General features: G+C 41.3%; 1 protein-coding gene across 1 annotated transcript in view; it reads left to right on the forward strand.

Moving 5' to 3' along the window:
* Positions 1–11,057: 11,057 nt before the first annotated feature.
* Positions 11,058–23,785, forward strand: part of FBN2 (fibrillin 2) — a 250,342-nt gene continuing 237,614 nt past the window's right edge. The window contains exons 1-4 of the mRNA XM_078067554.1: positions 11,058–11,528; positions 12,330–12,412; positions 17,181–17,279; positions 20,206–20,301. Coding sequence (XP_077923680.1) covers positions 11,275–11,528; positions 12,330–12,412; positions 17,181–17,279; positions 20,206–20,301 — 532 coding nt within the window. The 5' untranslated portion in view covers positions 11,058–11,274. The remainder of the gene's footprint in view (positions 11,529–12,329; positions 12,413–17,180; positions 17,280–20,205; positions 20,302–23,785) is intronic.

The raw sequence follows: 23,785 nt of genomic DNA on the forward strand, positions 1-23,785 counted from the left end.
TAGAACCCTCAGCTTGTTTTTCAGAGTCCATCATCTCTCATGGTTCGTCTCCCCCTCCGATTCCCCCCCTTCATTCTTCCCCTCCTGCTATCTTCTTCTTCTTTTTTTTTTTTTTAACATATAATGTATTATTTGTTTGAGGTACAGGTCTGTGATTCAACAGTCTTGCACAATTCACAGCACTCACCATAGCACATACCCTCCCCAATGTCTATCACCCAGCCACCCCATCCCTCCCACCCCACCCCCAACTCCAGCAACCCTGTTTGTTTCCTGAGACTAAGAATTCCTCATATCAGTGAGGTCATATGATACATGTCTTTCTCTGATTGACTTATTTCGCTCAGCATTAATTGATTTTTAAATGTTGAACCAGTATCTCATGTCTGGAAAACATCTCCATGAGTTACAAATGTGTAATTCTTTTTATACATCATTGGATTCAATTTGCTGCTATTTTGTTGAGGGTTTTTGCATTTATGTTCATGTGATATTGGTCTGTAGTTTTCTTGTAATTTCCTTATCTTGTTTTGATGTTAAGGGAATGGTCTCATAGAATGAGTTCCCACTACTTTTATTTCCTAGAAGAGGGTATAGAGAATTGATATCACTTGTTCCTTAAATGTTTGTTAAAATCCCAATGGATTTGTAGATACCATCTGGGCCAGGTACTTTCTCTTTTGGAATGTTATTTATTATTAATTCAATTTCTTTAATAAATATAGATTGATTAAAATGATCTATTTCTCCTTGTGTGAGTTCTGATAACTGGTGTCTTTCAGGACATTAGTCCATTAATCATTTAAGTAATCAAATTTGTAGCAGAGTTGTTTATACTATTCCTTATTATTCTTTTAATGTCCATGGAATAAGTAAGGATGGCTGTCTGTTATTTCTGATATTAGTAACTAGTGTCTTCTTTTTTTTCTTGGTTTGCCTGAAACCAAGTTTTATTGATTTTACTGATCTTTTCAAAAAACCAACTTTTTATCTTGTTGATTTTCTCTACTCTTTTCCTGTTTTCAAGTTCATTGATTTCTGCTATAACTTTTATTATTTTCTTCTGTTTATTTTGGATTCAGTTTGCTTTCTTTTTCTAGTTCCCTAATGTGGAAACTTAGAACATCAATGTTAGGTTTTTCTTTTTTCTGATGTATGCATCCAATGCTGTAAATTTCCCTCTAAACACTATGTTCACTGCATCCTACAGATTTTGATGACTTATATTTTCATTTTCAGTTTGTTCAAAATATTCTTTAATTTCCCTTGAAATTTCTTTTTTGACATGTGTGTTATTTTGAAATGTATTCTTTAACAACCAAATATTTGGGGATTTTCTAGCTCTCTTTCTGTTATTGGTTTATGATTTAATTCCATTGTGATCTGAGAACATACTTTGTATGATTTCCATTCTCCTGAATTTTGTTAAGTGTGTGTTTTATGGCCCAGAAAGTGGTCTATCATAGTAAATCTTCTGGGGAAGCTCGAGAAGAATGTGTATTCTGCTGTTTTTAGATGAAGTATTCCAGATGTCACCTAGATTCAGTTAATTTGTTGATACTGTTCAGTTCAACTATGTCCTCACTGGTTTTCTGCCTGCTGGATCTGTCAATTACGGATAGAGAGGTGTACACACAGCTTTAACAATGATTAACACTTTGCCATTTCATTTCATCAATTAGCCTCTTTTTTTCAGTCCCATGTAACAAAATTTCTCAATATGACACTGATAGGAGATAGGGAAGAATGAGTCAAATAGTAAAATACAAAAACCCTTGTTTTTCCCAATGATATTATATTTTAAAATATAGATTAACAGAAAGTTGCAAAGAAAGTACAGAGAGGTCCTATTAACTCTTCACCCAGTTTTCTCTAATAATTACTTCTTATGCAGCTATAGTACAATATAAAACCCAGGATACTGACATTAGTACAATGTATGTATGTAGTTCTATGTCATTTTATCACGTGTGCATTTGGGCAAATACCAGTAATCAATTAGAGAACTAGTCTCTCACCAGAGATCTCCCTGTGCTACCCCTTTAACTTAACATAGTCTACTTGTATCAACATTTTACTAGTTTAGAAACTTTACCACCCTTTATGAGCCATTGTCATAAATATTTCCTCTACATACATTGAGGAGCACATGAGACAATATTAACATTTTTGCTTTAACCATCTAGGATACTTCAGAAAATCAAGAGAAGTAAAGTTTATTGTATTTACCCATATTTTTCCATATTTCCACTCTTTTCATTTTTCTTTCCTCCTTTCTGATATTTCAAGATCCCTTCTGGTATCATTTCCTCTCTGTTTAGAGATTTTTCTTTATTATTATTATTTTATTTTTTTTAGAGATTTTTCTTCAGCAATTAGTTTAGTGTAGAATCTACTGGAGACAAATCTTCTTTCTTTCCTTATCTGAGAATATCTTGATTTCCCCTTCATTCCTGAAGGATATTTTCTCTGGGGATAGAATTTTGTATTGACAATTCTTTTTTTTTTTTTTTTTTTGGCACTTGAGAAATGTGTGACAATTCCTTCTGGCCTCCATGACTTCCGATGAGAAATCTGCTGTCATTTGAATTATTTCCGCCTACCAGTAAGGTGTCATTTCTCTTGCTGCTTTCTTTGTCTTTAATTTTCATAAGTTTGTGCTGAATCTTGATGGAGATTCCTTTGGGATTATACTGTTTGGGATTCCCTTAGCTTCTTGAATCTGTTTGTCTTTTGCTAAATTTGGCAGATTTTCAGCCATTTTTCTTCAAATAGTTGTTCAGCAGCTCTACCCTCTTTCTCTGCTTCTGAGATTCTGATGACCAAATGTTAGATTTTTTAAAAAATTTTTTATTGTTATGTTAATCACCATACATTACATCATTAGTTTTTGATGTAGTGTTCCATGATTCATTGTTTGCGTATAACACCCAGTGCTCCATGCAGAACGTGCCCTCTTTAATACCCATCACCAGGCTAACCCATCCTCCCACCCCCCTCCCCTCTAGAACCCTCAGCTTGTTTTTCAGAGTCCATCGTCTCTCATGGTTCATCTGCCCCTCCAATCTCCCCCCCTTCATTCTTCCCCTCCTGCTATCTTCTTCTTTTTTTTTTTTTCTTAACATATATTGCATTATTTGTTTCAGAGGTACAGATCTGTGATTCAATAGTCTTGCACAATTCACAGCACTCACCATAGCACATACCCTCCCCAATGTCTATCACCCAGCCACCCCTCCCTCCCACCCACCCCCACTCCAGCAACCCTCAGTTTGTTTCCTGAGATTAGGAATTCCTCATATCAGTGAGGTCATATGATACATGTCTTTCTCTGATTGACTTATTTAGCTCAGCATAACACCCTCCAGTTCCATCCACGTCGTTGCAAATGGCAAGCTCTCATTCCTTTTGATGGCTGCATAATATTCCATTGTATATATATATATATATATACCACCTCTTCTTTATCCATTCATCTGTCGATGGACATCTTGGCTCTTTCCACAGTTTGGCTATTGTGGACATTGCTGCTATAAACATCAGAGTGCATGTACCCCTTCGGATCACTACATTTGTATCTTTGGGGTAAATACCCAGTAGTGCAATTGCTGGATCGTATGGTAGCTCTATTTTCAACTTTTTGAGGAACCTCCATACTGTTTTCCAGAGTGGTTGCACCAGCTTGCATTCCCACCAACAGTTTAGGAGGGTTCCCCTTTCTCCGCATCCCTGCCAACATTTGTCGTTTCCTGACTTGTTAATTTTAGCCATTCTGACTGGTGTGATGTGGTATCTCATTGAGGTTTTGATTTGGATTTCCCTGATGCCAAGCGATGTTGAGCACTTTTTCATGTGTCTGTTGGCCATTTGGATGTCTTCCTTGGAAAAATGTCTGTTCATGTCTTCTGCCCATTTCTTGATTGGATTCTTTGTTCTTTGGGTGTTGAGTTTGATAAGTTCTTTATAGATTTTGGATACTAGCCCTTTATCTGATATGTCATTTGCAAATATCTTCTCCCATTCTGTCGGTTGTCTTTTGTTTTTTTTGACTGTTTCTTTAAAAAGCAAAAGCTTTTTATCTAGATGAAGTCCCAATAGTTCATTTTTGCCCTTGCTTCCCTAGATTTTTTTTTTTAAGATGTATTTATCTTACAGAAAGAGATGGCAGGATGGGCAGAGGGAGAGGGAGAGAGAGAATCTTAAGCAGGCTCCATACCCAGCATGGAGCCTGACTCAGAGCTCAATACCAGGACCCTGAGATCATGACCTGAGTTGAAATCAAGAATCAGACGCTTGGGGTGCCTGGGTGGCTCAGTCGTTAAGCGTCTGCCTTCGGCTCAGGTCATGATCCCAGGATCCTGGGTTCGAGCCCCGCATCGGGCTCCCTGCTCAGCGGGAAGCCTGCTTCTCCCTCTCCCACTCCCCCTGCTTGTGTTCCCTCTCGTGCTATGTCTCTCTCTCTGTGTCAAATAAATAAAATCTTAAAAAAAAAAAAAAAAAAGAATCAGATGCTTAACTGACTGAGCCACCCAGGCATGCCTAGATTTTTTGTTATAGTCTCACAGATCCCTGAAACTCTGGTTGTTGGTTTGTTTTTTCATTCTATTTTCTCTTTGCGCTTGTTGGGTAATTTCTATTACTCTATTTTCAAGTTTGTTGATTATTTCCTCTGTCCTCTCCATTTTGCTGATAACTCCGACCATTAAGCTTTTTAATTTTGATTATTGTGTTTTTCACTTCTAAGACTTCTATTTAGTTCTTCCTCATATCTTCTACTTTGCTGAGGCTTTCTATTCTTTTTTCCTTTGTCTCAAGCATGTTCCCAAATGCTCACTGTAACATTTTTATCATGGCTGCTTTAAACCCATTGTCAGATAATTCTAACACCTGTGTCATCTCAGGGTTGGTGAGTATTAATTTTCTTTTTTGTTTGAAAGTTTCCTAGTTCTTGGCATGATGAACAGTTTTCATTTGAATCCTGGACATTTTGGGTGTTATGTTACAAACTTGGATCATATTAAATTGTGTTTTAACAGCCTCATCTGATACTGCACAGACGGTAGAAAAAGAGTGGGGGTGGAGTCCAAGTTCTTCCTCTGTTGACACACTTGGGATGTGAGGAGCATTTTGTGATTGCTAGTGAGGGGTGGGAGGACTCGCTTCCCAACTAAACTGCTGCTGTACCACTCTGGCTGGGAGGGAGACCTGTGCTTCAGTCCGACTCTTTATGTGGCTCTTCGTGGCTTCTCATGACACCATGGGGATGGGCAATAATAAAAGTCCTGACCCTCTACTTGCTGGATCCTCTGATACCAGTGGACAGGACAGTTCATTACTGGTAGGTAGAAGTGGAAGTCCCGCTTCTCCATTGCACTATTGGGGGGTGTTCACTATCTGAACTTCTCGGACAGTACTGTGAGAGAAAGGGAGGAACACCTTTTGATAGCCTGGTGAGGATGAAGCTTAAACTCAACATTTGGCCTTTGCTAGTGCGCGGGTGATCAGAATAAAAAATCTCTTCAGATATCACCAAATGTCCACTGTAATGTTTGGCTAGTTGTAGCGCAGTTATTGTCTATAAGTTTTCTGTCTTGCTAGTGCATCCTTTTCCTGACCTTTGGCTAGAAAGTGCAGGCTTTTCTCTGAGGCGTTTTTTGGTCTGTGCCAGTTGGCATTTCCAGATTTCCAGCTTCTTCAGCACTCAGTCCAGGATATATGAGGCAAAACAAAAAATCAAGGAAATCACTTCCATGTCACTCCTCAGGTCCTGGGGCCCAGCCAGTCTGCTGTCTTCCTTCCACTATTTAGAGTCTCCTTTTTCCATATACAATGTTCAGGATATTTAGCTAAGTATACTTAGCAAAAGGAATAGAGGAAAGTATATCTACTCCATCTTTTCAGAACTCTGCCTTTATTTTTCCTGCGGTATTGTAAATCAAACCCTAGGCATCATATCATTTCATCCATTAAGACCTTGGTAAATATTGGAAAATAGATTAAATAATATAATCATGATATTATTGTCACACCCCTCTCAAATTGAAAATAAATCTTTCACATGTAATAATCAGCTTTCAATCCCCCATATTGTCTCAAAAATGTCAATTTAGACCCATGTTAAAATAAAAATCCCAGATAAGGTGCAACCTTTGCCTTTGGTTGTTGGACCAGAACAGTTCCCCTCTCTTTTCTCTCCCATGTCATTTATTTGAACAAAATTAGTCCTGTGGTATTTCCCACATTCTAGATCTCATTGACTGTATTCTTGCAGTATATTTTAACATGTTTCACTACCCTCTACAGTTCCTAATAACTGGAAGCTAAATGTAAAATTATGACTACATAATTCAGGTTACATTTTTTGGCAAAGATATTTTATAGGTGGTTCTTTGTGCCTCCTATTGCACCACTTAAATAGACACATAATGTCTGGTTGTCCTGTTTTTCAGAACTTAACAATTAACCCGTAGGTTTTGATTGTAACAGCTTAAATCTTTTATTAAAAAATTCCCCCTTGATTGTTCACCTAACATAGAGTTTCTCATATAAATTGATATCTTGGACCAGATAATACTTGTTATGGGGAACTGTTTTGTGCATTGTAGGATATTTAGCAGCATCCCTGGTACCCTTGACCCTCCTGCCCCCCCACATGCCATTTTGTTGTGACAACAAAAAATATCTCCAGATATCGCCAGATGCCCAATGGGGAGAAAACAGACTCCAGGTAGGAATGCCTGACTTAATGGTTTTAGCAGTCATTGATGACTGTTGCTCAGATCCATTATTTCATTACAGTTTGCAAAGTTGTGATTTTTCTATCATTCCAGTGTTTACAACTATAATTTTTTAAAAAGAAATATTTCCTTTAAGTCTCTCCAGCAAAGGCACAATACATGATTATTTTATTTATCAATATTTCTAAAATAAGCTGTGTCTAATAACCTCTAAAAGTGACCAGTTAATTTTAATTTGGGATATCATTTGGAACTCTTAAATATTTATATATTCATATATTTCAATCTTTTGTGGTCATTTTTCTTTTTGATGCTCAAGTTTTCCCATCCTTGGTCAGTGGGATCTTTTTCATGTTAGCTTCAGTTTTCTTTTGACATGATCCCCAAAGTGATAAATTCCTTGCTTTCAAGTATGACAAGATAGATAGTTTAGATTTAACATATCTTACATATATCATGCCCCAAACCTGAAATCAGACTCTTAACCAAGGAGCTCTCATTCCTTTTACTGGTGTTTAGGAACCATAATCTGGGCACAAAGGGTGTTTATTGTTACTGGGTTTTCCCTACTTTCAGGTCTTTTCAATGTGTAGGATCAGGAAACGCATATTTTTTGCAAGATAAAGGTAAGTTCTAATTTCATATTGGCATTTTATAATTCAATTTAAGTTTACAACATTTTTATTTTTATTTTATGTATCTCCATTCTCTTATGCTGAAATCATTTCTAATATTTTTCTCCCTCTATCTCTGTCTCTCTCCCTCTCTCATATCACCACCTTTGAATGCAATTTCTTGAATTTGGCTCATTTCATCCTTAGATTATATCCTACTAAAGATGTACATTTCAAATATTGTGTTAAAATAACAGCTTAAATAATTATTCCCTCTGGTTACGCCACCAGTGTGATAAATAGGTTCATTTGTTTTAGTTCTAAATTTTTAGGCATTGCTTTTTCTTTTTATTTAAGATTTTATTTATTTATTTTGAGAGAGGGAGAAAGTGAGGGAGAGAGAAAGAGAGCGCACGCACAAAGTGGGCGTTGGGGCAGAAGGAGAGAGAGAATCCCAAGCAGACACCACACTGACTGTGGAGCCCGACCTGAGGTGCGGTGGGGTTCCATCTCACAACCCGAGATCATGACCTGAGTTGAAATCAAGAGTCAGATGCTTAACTGACTGAGCCAACCAGGTGCCCCTAGGTGTTCTTTCTAAATTTAATTTTGTCTTTAATTATATAAAATATATACATGGTTCCAAAGTTAGAACTATAAAACAAGGCATATTTACAAACATCTATCTTCCATCATTGTCTCTTCTTCATTATCTTCTTCCTTCCCTAAGATAACCATTATTAGATTTGGTTTACACTTCTATTTTTAAAAATGCACCCACAGCCACACACCATCAAGTAGCATACAACAATATCCTACACCTTGTACTAATTTTTTTTTTTTTTGGTAAAATATGCATACCATAAAATGACCATTTTAGCCATACTTAAGTATACAGTTCAGGGGCATTAAGTACATGCATAATGTTGTGCAACCATTATCACAATTTTCAGACTTTTTTCATCATTCTGTGGAAATTCTGTACCCATTAAACAATAATTCTCATTCCCTTCTCCCTACTCCCCACCCCAGACATTGATAACCTTTATTCTTCCTATCTCAATGGATTTGCCTGTTTCTGTCTGTACTCTGACTTTCCCCCCGCCCCCACTGAATTGCATAATCTAGAGATAACTCCATAGGACTGGACAGAGATCCCCATTCAATTTTCACAGCTATATAGTATTTAATTGAATGTATTAAACTACATTCAAACATTTTCTTACTGATGGGACATTTGTGTTTCTAATATTTTGCTATTACAAACAGTGCTGCAATGAACAGATGAATGCATTCATCATTTCTTTTGCCTGCATATCTTTTAAACGGATTTCTGGAAGTTGAATTGTTGAGTCAAAGGATACATGCATATGCAATTTTAGAGCATTTTAGAGGATTTTATGTGACAGACAGGAATGAACCCTGAAGCTATGTAAGTATTAACAAAAATCCATTTAACAAGGTTAAATGTTTTAAAGAGTATAATTAAAACACGACCTTCAGCCAGGAGATAGTTACTTTATTTAGTTCCTTTAGTTAAATGGTTTCACTTGTTTGAAGCACAGTGCATGACAAATACCTCTACTACTGTCTTTTAATTTCTTTGAATTCGTACAAATTGGTGTCTCACATGAAATTATGTGACTCCTACCTTTTTTTAAGGACTTATGAGAATATTGTAAGTCAGACTCTTTGACTACATTTGGAAAATAGAGAAGGGAGTTATGCCAATTCTCAGAGAATTTTGACTGCCAAATAGCACATCTGGGCAATTCAGGCGGGGGGGATATATATATATATATATATATATATATATATATATATATATATATATATATATATATATCTCTTTAAAGTGAAGTTCCCTAGGCCTGAATAATCCAGACATTGCTCTCTTGTACTGTTTCCTAAACTGTGTTTGGATAGTTAGCCTTAGTTTTCAGTTTTCAGGAATGTTTGATTTTTAATTATGCAGTGCTATGGGTTAAGAGACGACTAGGGCTTTACAGAGACCTCATGAAAGCAGGGCCACAAAGGAAGACCCCAGAGGCTTGTGAACGTAAAGGCAGTTCTAAGGGTTCAGAGGGCAGGTCGCCAGCCTGGATGCACCAATCGCTAGGGCTTAATCATTAATGAGGAGTCCATGCCAGGAACCAAGGCTATGCCCCAAGACCCATTTACCAGCTCTGTGGTCCCCCCGTGCCCCTCCCCACCACACCCCCGCCACCAGGGGCTCTAACTCCTCTCTGGCTGCAAACCCCGGCAGAGCTCTGCCAGGGGTCACTCCGGAGCACACCCCCTGCGCGGACTCCCCGGGACCACGGCGCCGGCATGCAGCCGAGGCCCCCCGCGGCCGCGTGAGCTCCCTCTTGGAGGTGGAGGGCGCATTTCAATCTGGAAACGCCCAGCCGCTGTTCGGGTCCCACAGACTGACGCCTATCCGGGGGGGGAAGGTGGGGGTAGGAGGGCGATGGGGAGGGCCGGGCCTCCTTGGATTGAGGTTGCAGCCAAGTCCCGCGCGAGTCTCTATTCCTACTTGGCTGCGAATTACCCCACCCCGGGTCTGGGTCTGGGTCCTCGCGGGAGTACCCGTTCTCCTCCTCAACCCTGTGGCCTCTGCCCGACAAGGGGAAGTTCAGCTGCGGGTCCAGCCGAGCCAAGCGCCTTTAGAGACCCTCGTCCCTGGTCCGCGGCCCGGCGAGGGCAGAGGGGGAGGGGAAGGGGCTGCTGCCTCCTTTCCCAAATCCGGTCCCTAACCGCCCCCTCCCCCGTCGTCTACTCGCTTTGTACAGTCAAAACAGAGCTAGCGGCCAATTGAGGGGGACGGGAAGCAAAGCCGACTAACGCCTGGCCCCCTCCAGCCGGCCCCCAGGCCCCTACCCCCCCTCCCCTTTCCCACTTCTCTCCTCGCTCTAACCTCGCCCCCATCCCCCGCTCATTTCCTCTCGCACCCGGGCTCGCCAATCCCTCCTTCCAAGCCCCTCTTCCAGCCCTGGTCTTCCTCTCAGGCTTGCCCCCCTTCTCCCCAAACTCAGTCCTCTCCCCTCCCTTCACCCTACCCCCTTCCTTCCTCTTCCCCTCCCCCAGCCCCTAACTCCCCTTGTTCCTCCCCACCCGTTCGCCCCTTAACTCTGTCTCCGCCCACTCTGCGTCGGCCCCTGGGTCGGGGCTGCGCTCCACGTGTGGACGGTTGCGCTCCAGCCCCCACTGACAGCCGCCGCCCGCCGGCCCGCCCCACGCCCCGCCGGGCCTCAAAACCCCCGCGCCGCGCCCTCGCCCGCCGCATCTTCCCCGGCGTTCAGCCTCCTGCCCTCCCTCTCACCGGCGGCTCGCCCTGGCCCCGCACACCTCAGCTCGGCTTCTTAGCCGCCGCCGGCGCGTCGCTGCCCCGCGGGACTCCAGGCGAGCCGGGAGGAGACCCTCTTCTTTGGGGGACGACTTTTGTTTGTTTGCCGGCTTCTTTCTGGTGAATTTCGCAGCTTTCCAAGATCTGTTCCCGGAGCGCACGGGAATCCGCCGAGGCGCTGCGTGCAGGCCCTTTTTTTCTTTTGAGGTCCGCTTTCTTTGTAACTTTACGCCGCGGCTGCTCGGGTTACTTTTGTAATTTCCCGCCCCCGCCCGCTGGCGGTCCTGGAGTCGCTCGGGGCCGTGGCCCGGGGGATGCAACGTGGACCGCGCGGGGCTGCCGGCCGCACCGCCGCCGCGCCTCGCCGCCCGCTGCGCTAGAGCCCGCGTCCCGCCGGCAGCCCGGGGGCCGGCGCTCGGTCCGGGGCTCCCGCTACTGCAGGGAGCCCGAGCCCCAGGGAGTCTCGGGAGCCGACGGAGGGCTTGTAAGACCCTGACTTTTTTTCAGGCCGCGCAGATTTTGTCTCCCAGCACTCCCCGCTCCGCGGACCCTGGTCCGCGCGCTCTCGGCGCCCGCGATGGGGAGACGGCGGCGGCTGTGTCTCCAGCCCTACTTCGTGTGGCTGGGCTGCGTGGCGCTCTGGGCGCAGGGCACGGCTGGCCAGCCCCAGCTACCACCGCCCAAGCCGCCCCGGCCCCAGCCGCCGCCGCAACAGGTCCGGCCCGCGGCGGCGGGCTCTGAAGGCGGGTTCGCTGTGCCCGAGTACCGTGAGGAGGGCGCCGCAGCGGCCAGCCGCGTCCGCAGGCGAGGACAGCAGGACGTGCTCCGAGGGTAGGTGGGCAGGAGGCCGGGGGGAACCTACGCTTGGCAGCTTTCCATCCCACCCCTCCCTGAAACTAGTTCTGGCGGCTAGACCCGGGGCCCCCTCCACCAGAATCCAGAGGACTCCCAGGAGCGCCTCCCCCTTTTCCTCCGCAGCTCAGCCGGCAAAAAGCCCTCCCTCGGGGGTTGGGTCGAAGGCCCCCGGGTGCGGATGGTAGAGCGCAGGCTCTGCCTGCGGTGCGGGAACAGGTTCCCAGTGTCGGGCGGAGGGCGGGCTTGAGTCCACTCCGCTTCGGGGCTGGTGGAGCTTGCCTGCTCCCCCCCCGTCGGGCGCGCAGCTCTTGAGCCTTTTGTTTGAGAACGATTGCGGGGCTTACGGTTCGCTCTAATCATCAGACTCCAGCGCTTCACCTTCCGACGCGCGTTCCTTGACACGTCGGGGCCAGAGTGGATTAAGAAGGGACGGATTTGGGTACGAGGGCAGGGATTTTTGAAACAGAGTGTTCCCTTTGTTCTCTGCATCCGGAGGCTAGAGTAGTAGGAAATTATATGTTTCCATGTTTCTTTTCGCCCTTTAAAAAGGCAGTAAGGGAGGGCAGATGAAAAGTAAGGTTTAGACGTTTCCGACCCTCCCGCATTCCAGCCCATTTACTTCCATGTCTGTGCACCGGAGCCCCAAGAATTTGAAGTGCAGTTTTGGTTTGTTTGTTGTCCCGAAATCTTTTCGCTCAGGGTTTTTGCTTGGGAAAACCGCTAGTGTGTTACCATACAACTTCCCTACGTGTGTGTGACCTCGCTTGTCTATCGCAGGCCCAACGTGTGCGGATCCAGGTTCCACTCCTACTGTTGCCCGGGATGGAAGACGCTTCCTGGAGGAAACCAATGCATTGTCCGTGAGTGCTTGATTGGGATCCCAGCTTGGGCAGCGCGCTTGACCCCATGTCAGGGCCGAGTTTTGGATTCAGTTGTCCCGGACACAGAGTTGCTTTTAGAATCCAGTGGCCACAAAGCAGTGATAGTTAGGGACGTGGCCCCATTTGAGTGTTGGGGAAGAAGCAGCCGGTTTACATCAGTTTCGACTTCGCTTCTAGACTCTGTTGAAGGGCAATAATGATAAAGGTTTCAAAGATACTTGGAAGTTTTATCTTTCTGTGTCTATTAATACAAACTGAAGGGGGGAGTACAGCAATTCCCTAGATAACTCAAAACCACTTTTTCCTAAAGGAGTCCAGATAAGACCACAATGTGATTATGTAAATTATCTGGCTTTTGACTGCATGAGGTTTAGGCCTTTTGAAGATCAAGCTTTCTTAGGCCTTTGTACAAAACCACTTTATTATCTCTGGTTTCATCTCAACAGCCACATAACGTAGATACGAAAGGAACTCCCATAGGGAGTTACAGTTGACCCAGGTCAACAAAATTTTTTAAAAGAACTCTTCCCAAATGGCTTGACCTTTATTTTTTTTTTTTAAGATATTTAAATTTAGGATTTACAGGCCCCACATCCCATAGTGTACTGTAGATTTCCAAAGTGTGAGGCTTAGAGTTTCCAAAGTTCTGCATCTCTGACCTTCAAAGTTTTATTCTTTTATTTAGTTTCCAAATTGTGTACCTAGCTCTCCCAGGTTCTAACTGGAGAAGTCATTAGTTACTAGCCTCATAGTGATGGACCGTGGGATGTCTTATTTCACATGCCTGTGAATCTGTGAGTTGAAGTGTGACCAGCCTTCTCCTGTGTATTTATCTAGCAGTCACATTTGTCTTGTCGGGAGGAGAGCCAGGTATCATAGACAGCACATTCATTTTGAGCCATTCTTGACTTTAGATTGACCTTCATATTCTCCAGGGAAAAGATAATTATGCAACTGTGAACAGAGAAAAAGGGCAAGCCACACTAGCCAAGGGATAATAAGGATGTAGTGGCATTTCCGACTCTATATTTATTGGTTTTGTGGGTTTGAGATAGACCCTTCATGTTATTTCATTGCAGCTTTTAAAAAGGAATGAAGTCTCCTGTGTTGTGAAGAGTGTTTCTTATAATTTTTTCTACCCTAAAATCCCACAATTTCCAGTAGGGAGGCAAAAATGGGAAAAAAATGTGTGAAGTGATGCATGAATATTTTAAATAAATCCTCTGATGATAAGCCTTTATTAAAAAGAAAGGAAGGGTATTGCATTCTTTTTTCCCCAACACAGAAATCATGGATTGTGAGGCATATATGGAGGGTGTATTTACTCTTTCAGGCCAGTAGGGCATTACTTTGCCTGCTTTAAATTTAACATGGTTCCTAGAATCCTGTAACAGCTAATGTCACTCACCACACACCTGCCATACTAGCTGGGATGACTTAGGCACTGCGGAAAGTCTGACTCACTGAATGTAATGAATGAGACTGCCATTATTGAGTTGGAGAGCAGCCGAGAAGAAGGGATCAGTTTATGGTATGTGTTGAAAATCTGTAAAGTCAGATTTTATTGGATCGGTGTGGAATGGGAATTCCAGAGAACAGAGCCTTCCAGAATATTTGAAGTAGAAATATATATGTACATGTATGTGTGTGTGTGTATATATACATATATATATATATATATATATATATATATATATCCCTCTGAGTGTCTGCTTTAAATACTTACAGTTTTTCAGTAACATTGTGCTCTTTACTTGTTTAGAAGAACAGCTTTGGAAATCTCAGAGCAACGGTGACTATTGTAGCCTGCATTTCTACTACTTGAAATATTTGGGTACCTATGAAATACATTGGAAATTACATGCATCATAAATCTCTAAAAAGCATAAATTTTGAAGTTATCTTTGTATCTCCAAGAAATATATATATATCACTTATATATATCGAGCACTTAGAGTTACCTACAAAAATATTAGCATATTAAAAAAGTAATTCAAATACCCAAGAGTATAAAATAGAGGAAGAATGTAATGCTTTTTTATTCTCTTGTATGGATCTCACATAAATTTTGAATTTTAGTATTTTCTGTTAAATTTAGTAGTGCAATTATTTTTGACATTTAAAATGATAATATATGGAGGTAATAACCAAATTGAAAGCATTATCAAGTCAAAATCAAGAATTTTCATTCTAGGATTTCCTGGTGATAATAAGTTATTTATTAGATTTATTGAATTTCCACCATTTAGCAAAAGACAAAGCTCTGAGGCAACTTACAAGAAGAGAGAAGTAAAATACAAACCGAATAGGAGGACCAAAGATTAATTATTTCATTTATACATCAGCATTCTTTCTTGATAGAAAGATATTACAAATGATTACCTTCTAGAATTTTAATCTGTTTGGTGTTGACCAGGCTTCTTGAAGTGGTAAAGATAATAAAAGAAAAATGTATTTCTCAAACTACTGGAAACCTAATGCATTTTGATTTGAGTTTCTGTGTTTGTTGTTAGTGTTCTTAGCTGTGGCCTGCAAAGATCATTGAAGTACTTCTGAACTTGCAAATATTTGTTTCCAAAAAAAATGGAATTGACTTTCTCACTTTTCATTTGTTTCTTCCTAATCTTGTTAGAACTTGAAGCAGTGGGAAAGTTTATTAATTTATTTGTGAAATTTTGCTATGAAATGCATTTTGGTCAGTGGAATGGGAAAGGGTTGGCCTGAAATCTTAGCATTTGAACCTAAAAAGACCTCAGAATACTCCCACGATAATCCCTTTGTTTTATTTTACCAAGAAGAAAACAAAACCCAGAGAAGCTGTGTGGTCTTTTTGTAAGTTTGTAATGGGGCCATGGCACAGCAGGAACTGAGCATCAAACTTTTTTCGTCCTATGTACTCTTCACTGTGCTGCGCATCTACTCCCAGCATCGGAGAAACCCTAACACCCATGTCTTCCTTCCCTCTCCTTGGTTATTTCTGGGTCTCATGGTTTCCATGATGGTAGGATGGACAAGTAGTTAGGTGAGGCATCTCATAGTTTGAGATGAGTGTGAGGAGAAAGGGCCTGCACACTCTTGCTTCTCACGGGCTCACAGGCATTGAGCTCACACCTGTGCTCATGACTGGGATCTGTTGTCTGAGGATGACCAGTCTCCAGCCATGAGTCCTTCCTTGGGTTTAGGGCCTGGGTAGGGGTACTTTGTAGATCACCTAAGCCTCGACCAAATGGCAGCCTGCTGCGGGTGAGGGAGCTTTGAAATAAAACAGTATTTTAGTGGACATGTGTCACTGGAACATTATTCGTGATCTGAAACTGTAGCACATTTTAAAAATTAGTAGTCAACTCCATGGCAGGAACCATGTTCTTACCTAAAACTAGTTTTCTATCTTCACACTAGGATCTATGACATTTTTATTTATAAGGAGTGCTAATGGAGATGCTGGTCATATTACATGGATGTCAAATGGCAGTTTGGAGAAGAAAAACAATGACTGAGTTAGCTCACTTCTGTGTTTTTTTTTTTTTTTTAAGATTTTATTTATCTGAGAGAGTGAGCGAGTGAGAGAGAGAATGAGCAGAGGGAGGACCAGAGGGAGAGCGAGAAGCAGACTCCCTGCTGAGCAGGGAGCCAGATGCAGGACTCCGGGATCATGACCTAAGCTGAAGGCAGATGCTTAGCCTACTGAGCCACTCAGGCACCCTGAGTTAGCTTACTTCTATACAGCACGCCCTTTACATTATTGGGGGTCTCCGATCTCTTTGAAAATTGTGACACCCCTGTCTAGCAAAAGACACGTGCACATTTACATGATGTTTATAGCTAGTTTGAGACCCTCCTCTTGTCCTCATGGATCCAGGCATGGAGCATTAAAGCACATAGGCTTTGTGCACAAATAAGGAATTCAGTTGTGGGTATAGAGATGAATCTCTCAGCTCTTAAATGAACTGACTCTAAATATGGGAGAGACTTCCCATTTGAAGGCACTCTGCTAATGATTTTGAGGATCCATGGTATGTGCTGTGTCAGTGAGCCTAACATTCTTTGCTGTGATGACCCTCATACCTTGGAGGTCACAGCTGCAGGAGGCTTTGAGTCTCCTTCCATCAAAATGTTGCAGCAGCTTTTCTGACCAGCAGGAATAGGCTAGGTTGTGGTGATAGCATGGGAGAAGAAAGGCTGGAGGAAGGAGAGAGGGATTTATTAAGGAAAACAAAGATTGATGATGGGGCAGGTCAGATACCAGCTGGGAAGGAATGTGCATGGAACCCCTGGGGCTTGGCCAACTGGTTAGGGCTTGGAGTCTCTGGCTCAGCCCATTTTATATTTTCTGTGTCTTGTGAAGGCCTTTTCCACAGTGGGCTATGTTTTCTGAGGGTATGCAGGACCTCTGGGTTTCCTCAATCCTTCCAGCTTCCTATGACCCAGACTGTCATCTTGTGGTAAATTCTGTGTATAAACACTCTGCCTTGAATGGAAAACATGACCTGTATTGATAGGAGAGTTAAAGGATTATGGAACTTGAAGTAGTTTCATTTGTTTGCACGTTATCATAAGGATATTTGTGAGACTTAGTCTCATGTCTACAATGGGTAATTTTGCTGCATATCTGAAATCAGACAGTACTTATCCTGTATTTTTTGTCTTAGTTTTTCAGGTTTATTGTTGTTGACTGTAGCTTTCTTGTTTTGTAAACTGTGGTTTATTACCTAATTATTCCTTCACTTTCCTATTGTGCTTCCTACAGCAATTTGTAGAAATAGTTGTGGAGATGGATTTTGTTCGCGTCCTAACATGTGTACTTGTTCCAGCGGCCAAATATCACCAACCTGTGGATCAAAATCAAGTATGTTTCTTAGAGGTGACCTTACTTACTGCATTGTTCTGAAGCTTGTGAATAAATACCAAATGTCCTTTTCAACAAGGATATGCATCGATGATTATTTTCCTATCATTAACTAGATCTGCATTAATCTTTGGAGTAAAAATCTTCAGTGACTTAATTGTTGCCACCAACAACTAAAGGGGAGTGATTTTTTATTAAGCAGTATGGTTTAATTCTGGTCCAGAAGCTATGTCTCTCTGCAGTAAAAGCGCCCGGATTCAGTGGAAAAGAAATTCTTTGTGAATAAGAACTGTAACTTACTGGGTTTTTATTCTGTGCCAGATACTGTTTTATGTTTTTGACTATAGCATTTTATTTTATCTTCACATGAAAACTATGAGGTACTATTATTATCCCATTTTATAGAGAAAGGAGTTTGGCACATGTGAATTTAGTAACTTACCCAGGGTAACATAGATTTGAATCCATGTATTCTGATGCCTTAAACCTATAGGCTCCAACTCTAGGCTCTATTTATTGCCTTTGCATAATCCTGTAGTTCATGTCCTGTTTCGTGGGTGAACTAAAGGAGAAGGATAAGAGGATTGGGTTGACAATGAATATTATATAGTGACCAGATGCTTAACATATATTAACTCACTTTGCTTTACACATATTAGCTCTCAGCGGTCCTATAAGATCACAATGGTGGACTAGAATTGTGTTATTCATGACCCAATTCAGGATTGTCAGGTCTTCAAGATAAATCTTTTAGGCCAGTGTTTAAGATAATATTATAACAAGGTGGAAGCAGATACTGTTTATTTAATTGTTCAGTAATTAAATAAAATTTTAAATCTGCCTCAAGCCAGAGTGACGTTGTTTTATTTTTAACATTTATCTCTCCAAATTTTCTCTCAGAAGAGGTAGTAGAGAATGTGTCTTACTCAGAAATTGAAGATTCAAGACTTAAATGACTAATGTCATTGCCTTCTGATGAAACTTCTGTGTAAAAACTTCTAGTTTCATTTTCTCTGAAAATAATGTGTCATTTTCTCAGTGTTTTAAAGTTCTTCTTCACAATTCATCCAGGCTTTCTTGACCACCCTGATTAGCAGATTTCCTCCAGTGCTTTCAGGAACCTTTCTGGTTTGACTGCCTGGAAGATATTCTTACCCATATTTTCATTAATCCGTTGTCTTAGTTTACTCATATGTGCCTTCAGGAAAAAAAAAATCCTGGAGAAATTTTACAGTTCAACTTCTTAATCCTCCTCCTGAGCAGCTAAATATTCACTGGCCTAACCCTCAGTTTATGGTATATAATTTCATAGGGAATCCCTGAATTGCCATGGCCTTGGGTAGTACCCCCTTTTCATCAGGAATGTTTCTCTTTTCCAGTCCTTATCCTGTTCCACTCCCCCAAGGCATTTAGCACCATTATTTGCCCTCTTTATGAAATACTCTTTTTCCTCCAGTTGTGCAGTATCCATGGCCACAGTGTTCCTTTTCTTGATTATTATTTTTTAGTCTCCTGTCTGTATCTTCTTCATTAGACTTCAACTCAGGGTTTGGGGTTCTCAACAGTCTGGCCTCCCTGGGTGAACTCATTTGCATATATGCTTCAACTACTACCAATACGTTGCTAACTCATGGTAATTGTCTCCAGAATAGATCCCTCCATTGAGCCTCCTATTCACAGGCTCCATTTCCTAGTCTACATCTCCACTGGAATGCACATAGTACACGTCTGAAACTTGATAGCAGGGAATTTGATTCGTTGTTGCCCACAGTCTACTTCTTCCAGTTTCTCTTGCTTCAGCAAATGTCATTGCCCTCTACCCAGTGCCTAAGCAACTGTTTCTCTTTCTCTTTACTTTCTTCCTCATTCTCTCATGTTGACTCTTTTAACAAGACCTGTGGGTTCTGTTGGAAAACATATCTCAAATGCATCTTCTCCTTTCCATCACCATTGATACCCTGTGGTTCAGCTCCCCTCATCTCTTACCTGGAGTGTTGTAGTAACTCCCAGTGGCTTCTCTGGCTTACACTCTTGCCCTCTTCAGATCTGTTCTCTGCAAAGAAGCTACAGGCATCCTTTAAAAATACAAATTGCATCACTTTACTCTCTTAAACCCTTTCAATAACTTCTTTTGCATTTGGGATTTAATGCCAACCCTTCCATGGCCTGGGAGACCTTGCATTATCTGGCTGGCCTCTCGATGCGTCTCTAAGATTTTTTCTTCCCAGCCTGACTCTTTATAATCATATGACTCTTTCAGTTCTTCAAATAGAGGAAACTCTCCACCATCTGAGGGTCTTTTTCAATTTGGTGGTTCCTCTCCCTGTGAGGTTCCTCTCAGGTACTTCTCACGCCTGGCTCATTCTCTTCCTTCAGAACTCTTCCTAAGTGTCACATCAGAATGGTCTTGTCTCCCTCCTATCTAGGTTCCTCCTTGGTTCCAGGCTATTCTCCTTTACAACACAGTTTCCTCTGGAGAACTTGTCACAATCTCTAATGGCATTGTAGTGTTTGTTTATTTGTGTTTTGTCTGTCTCTCTATGGGAATGTTAGCTCCATGAAGGTGGATACTAAGTCTTCCATTATAGCAGGGTGCTGAGCCCATAGGGCGGGCAGACACTCAGCCCCTGCATCCTGAATGGATACACAAGTGCCTCCCACCTCCTAGAAACTATGCTACCAGTCGCCACATACTGATTTCTTTGAACACTGAAAGTGTAATCTATTTTAAATGCCTACGGAATAACATTGTAACAGACGCGTGCATGTGTGCACTTACACAAATAAGTATATATGTGGGTCATAACATTTCTGTCGAATATATTTGTCATTGAATTGGAGATTTAGTATAGTTTAATAACTCACAGATACTAAAATTTCAGTGATTAATAGTTTTATATTTTGTTGTTGTTGTTGTTCATTGCAGTTCAGCAGTGCAACGTTAGGTGCATGAATGGAGGAACCTGTGCGGATGATCATTGCCAGTGTCAGAAGGGATATATCGGAACTTACTGTGGACAACGTAAGGAACATTGGAATGGACTTCATTTACTAGAAATTATTTGATTTACTGGGTTTTTCATAGTAACTCAAAACTGAAGGACCTGTAAAACCTATGATCATTAAAAAAATAACTTTATGTAGTAAGCCATACCTTACAGCTAAATTTCTAATTTTTGTTATAGGAGATTTTTTTTCTCTTTTAAGATTTTTGTATTTTAGAGTGTTGATGTTGAATCCCACTAGTACTTCCTCAGATTTGACCCATATCACAAGTTAATATTTACTCACTTTTTAAAAAAAAATCTTGCTCCATGAAACATGAATACCTTCCTGAAGACATGGTAAAGATTGTTGTGATTTCACTCTCTTTAGGATATCCCAAAATTAACCCAAGGAGAGCCAATCTTTTAAATTGTCTTTTGCTCATATATATTTAATTATGTAATGAAACAGTGCAGCGCTCTGAAATGATTTTTAAAACATCATATTTCATTGTGAAAGAGGGAGCTTTAATCCAGTTAATAAGGTCTCCTCTTCACTTACTAGAGAATATTCTGTACTAATTAAGAAATAACTTTTTAACAAGGATGTGGGGATGATCGCTCTTGGATTATGACATATCACTGGAGAACACTGGAGGTTTGGGTTTCCCAAATTGTGGGACTCTTTCAAGAATTGCCATATTTTTAAGTGTGGATGAGTAGAAGGACATGACATTAAAGACCGCTGAATCATAAATAGTGACAAAGTGCCTTCTCATTTCATTTGGATTTCAGGGTCTAGATTTACTGCTAATCTTCAGGGTCTCCCTAAGAACTTCTTGTCAACCTTTTTAACATAGAAAGACCAAGTAGTAGGTGTGCAAGAACATCTACCTTGTTTTAAGCTAATCTTATTTTTGTTGGAATTTTAAAAACTGAAAAAAAAATGGTTTTCAGTATGCATAAAGCATAAAATTAACTATTTTAACCATTTTTACATGTCCAGTTACATGGCATTAAGTATATTCACATTGTTGTGTAACCATCACTGCCATCCATCTCCAGAACTTTTTTGAGTTGCAAAACTGAAACTCTGCCCAGTAAACAGACTCCCCATTTCTCCCTCACCCAGCTCCTGGCAGCCACCATTCTACTTTCTCTCTCTATGAATATGACTGCTCTAGCCACCTCAGATAGGTGGAATCATACAGCATATGTCCTTTTGTGATGAGTTTATTTTTACTTAGCATAATGTGTTCATGGCTCATCCATGTTAGAGCATATTTTAGAATTTCCTTCCTTTTTAAAGCTGAATAATATTCCATTTTGTGTACATACCATAATTTGTTTTTATCTGTTTACATGAATGGACACTTTAGGTGCTGTCACCTTTTTTTTTTTTATTAAAGACTTTATTTATTTATTTGACGAGAGAGAGAGAGAGCACAAGCATGCACGGAGGGAGAGGCAGAGGGAGAAGCAGACTCCCCACTGAGCAGGGAGCTGGACGTGGGGCTTGATTCCAGGACCCTGGGATCATGACCTGAGCCGAAGGCAGACGCTTAACCCACTGAGCCACCCAGGCACCCCAAGGTGCTGTCACCTTTTGGCTTTTGTGAATATGGATGCACAGCCATCCATTTGGGTCCCTGCTTTCAGTTCTTTTGAGTACCATACCCAGAAGTAGAATTGCTAGATCATGTGCTAATTCTGTTTTTAATTTTAAGAGCTGCCTTACTGTTTTCCTCAGTGGCCACCCCATTTTACAGTCCTAGCAGCAGTGTACAGGGGTTCTAAGTTCTCCACATTCTCACCAACGCATATTTCCATTTTGTTTGTTGGTTTTTGTGTGTGTGAGTGAGATAGCCATCCTAATGGATGTGAAGTGGTATCTTCTTGTGGTGGTTGTTCTTAGTAAGATTGCCTTCCAGGTATTAGGGTAATACAGCTTTCCCTTTATAAATGCTATGGAGTTTTCTTTTAAAATAATTGAAAATAAGTAGGTGAATCAATTTAAAGAAAAATATTTTGTTCAGGTCAGGAGTCAGCCACCTTTTTCTGTAAAGGCCAGATAATATTTTAGACTTAGTGGTTTCTGTCACGACCACTTGGCTCTTCTATTACAGTGCAAAAGTGACCATAAACCATATGTAAATGAAAGAACTTGGCTGGGTTTCAGCAGGACTTTATTTTTGGGCACTGCAATTTGAACTTTATACCATTGCCATGTGTCACAAAAATATGATTCTTCTCTTGATTTTCCAACCATAGAAAAATGTGAAAACTGTTCCTAACTCATGGACAATACAAAAACGGGTGGTGGGCCAGATCTGACCTGTGGACCGTAGTTTACAGACCCCTGTGTAGGCAGCTTTCAGGTATGGCTATAGCTGTTAAGATAATCTGAGACTGACAAGTGTGGTAAGTGGAGTGTTAAGGAATTTGAGAGAATACACCGCACTGAGGCCAGTTTTCTTGCAGGAATAGGAGATGCCAGTGTAGGGTGTTGGGCTAGGGTTGGCCAGGCAAGAGCAGCAAATAGCTGAACAACAGTGTAACAGATATCGTAGCAAACTTTCTTTTTTCATGGATGATTTCTTTTCTACGTTTTCTTCAAATATTTAGGTATTTTCCTAATTTTATACAATGGACTCCAGTTTATAACCACTAAAAAACAAAAACAAAAAACAAAAAAACAAAAAAACCTGTGAACACAATATTTATAAGGAAGCAGATTTATACCTTTTTAATACCTAAACAGACTGATTGTATTCCTCTTCTGTAGAGTTCAGTAGCAATCGAAGAAACACAATTATCCTTCCTGAAACTCAACCTTTTGTTGTGTAGGGAGAGAAAATCATAATTACTTTAGAATTACAGGAGGAAGAGCCTTGCCTCAACTTATCTTTCAGAGTATTTGCTCAAATCTATCATGAAACCAGCCACTGTCAGCCTGAATTCAGCTGCTGTATCTGTCTGGGGCATATCTGTGTGTATATGTATTTTCCTGAAGATTCTGCAGAAAGAGTTCCAGCTGCTGTGTCCCTTCCCTGCTCTTTGCACAGAAATGAAAGTAAAGGTGCTTTTATGTTCTTCTGCCCTGTGCCAAACCATACCGATGCCCCCCCCCTCCCCCCGCCACTTTTCAGTCAGGGGAAAGGAAAAAGCACTGGGTCAGAAGAGCAGCATATATGAAAATTTGTTTGCTATCTCATGAGACAAAACTATAATTGCCCAACATTTACTCAGGGTTAATAGAACATATGGTGAGCAAACAAGATGACCTAAAAGATCCCATTTTAGGTCAGTGGGAAAAGTGTTCTAGACAGAGGGAAAAGCAGATTCATAGGACCTGTGGTGGGAACAGATTTCACATGTTTTGTAGATAGTAAGAAACCCATGTGCCTAAAGAGATGAAAGGAGGTAATTGTGGGAGGTGAGTTCAGAGATGGTGGTGGACGGCCTTACCCACCAAGGAAAGAAATCAGGACTCTAAATATTATGGGGAGCCACTGAGGTAGT

The sequence above is a fragment of the Halichoerus grypus genome, chromosome 2 (genome assembly GCF_964656455.1).
Source record: "Halichoerus grypus chromosome 2, mHalGry1.hap1.1, whole genome shotgun sequence".
Lineage (NCBI taxonomy): Eukaryota > Metazoa > Chordata > Mammalia > Carnivora > Phocidae > Halichoerus > Halichoerus grypus.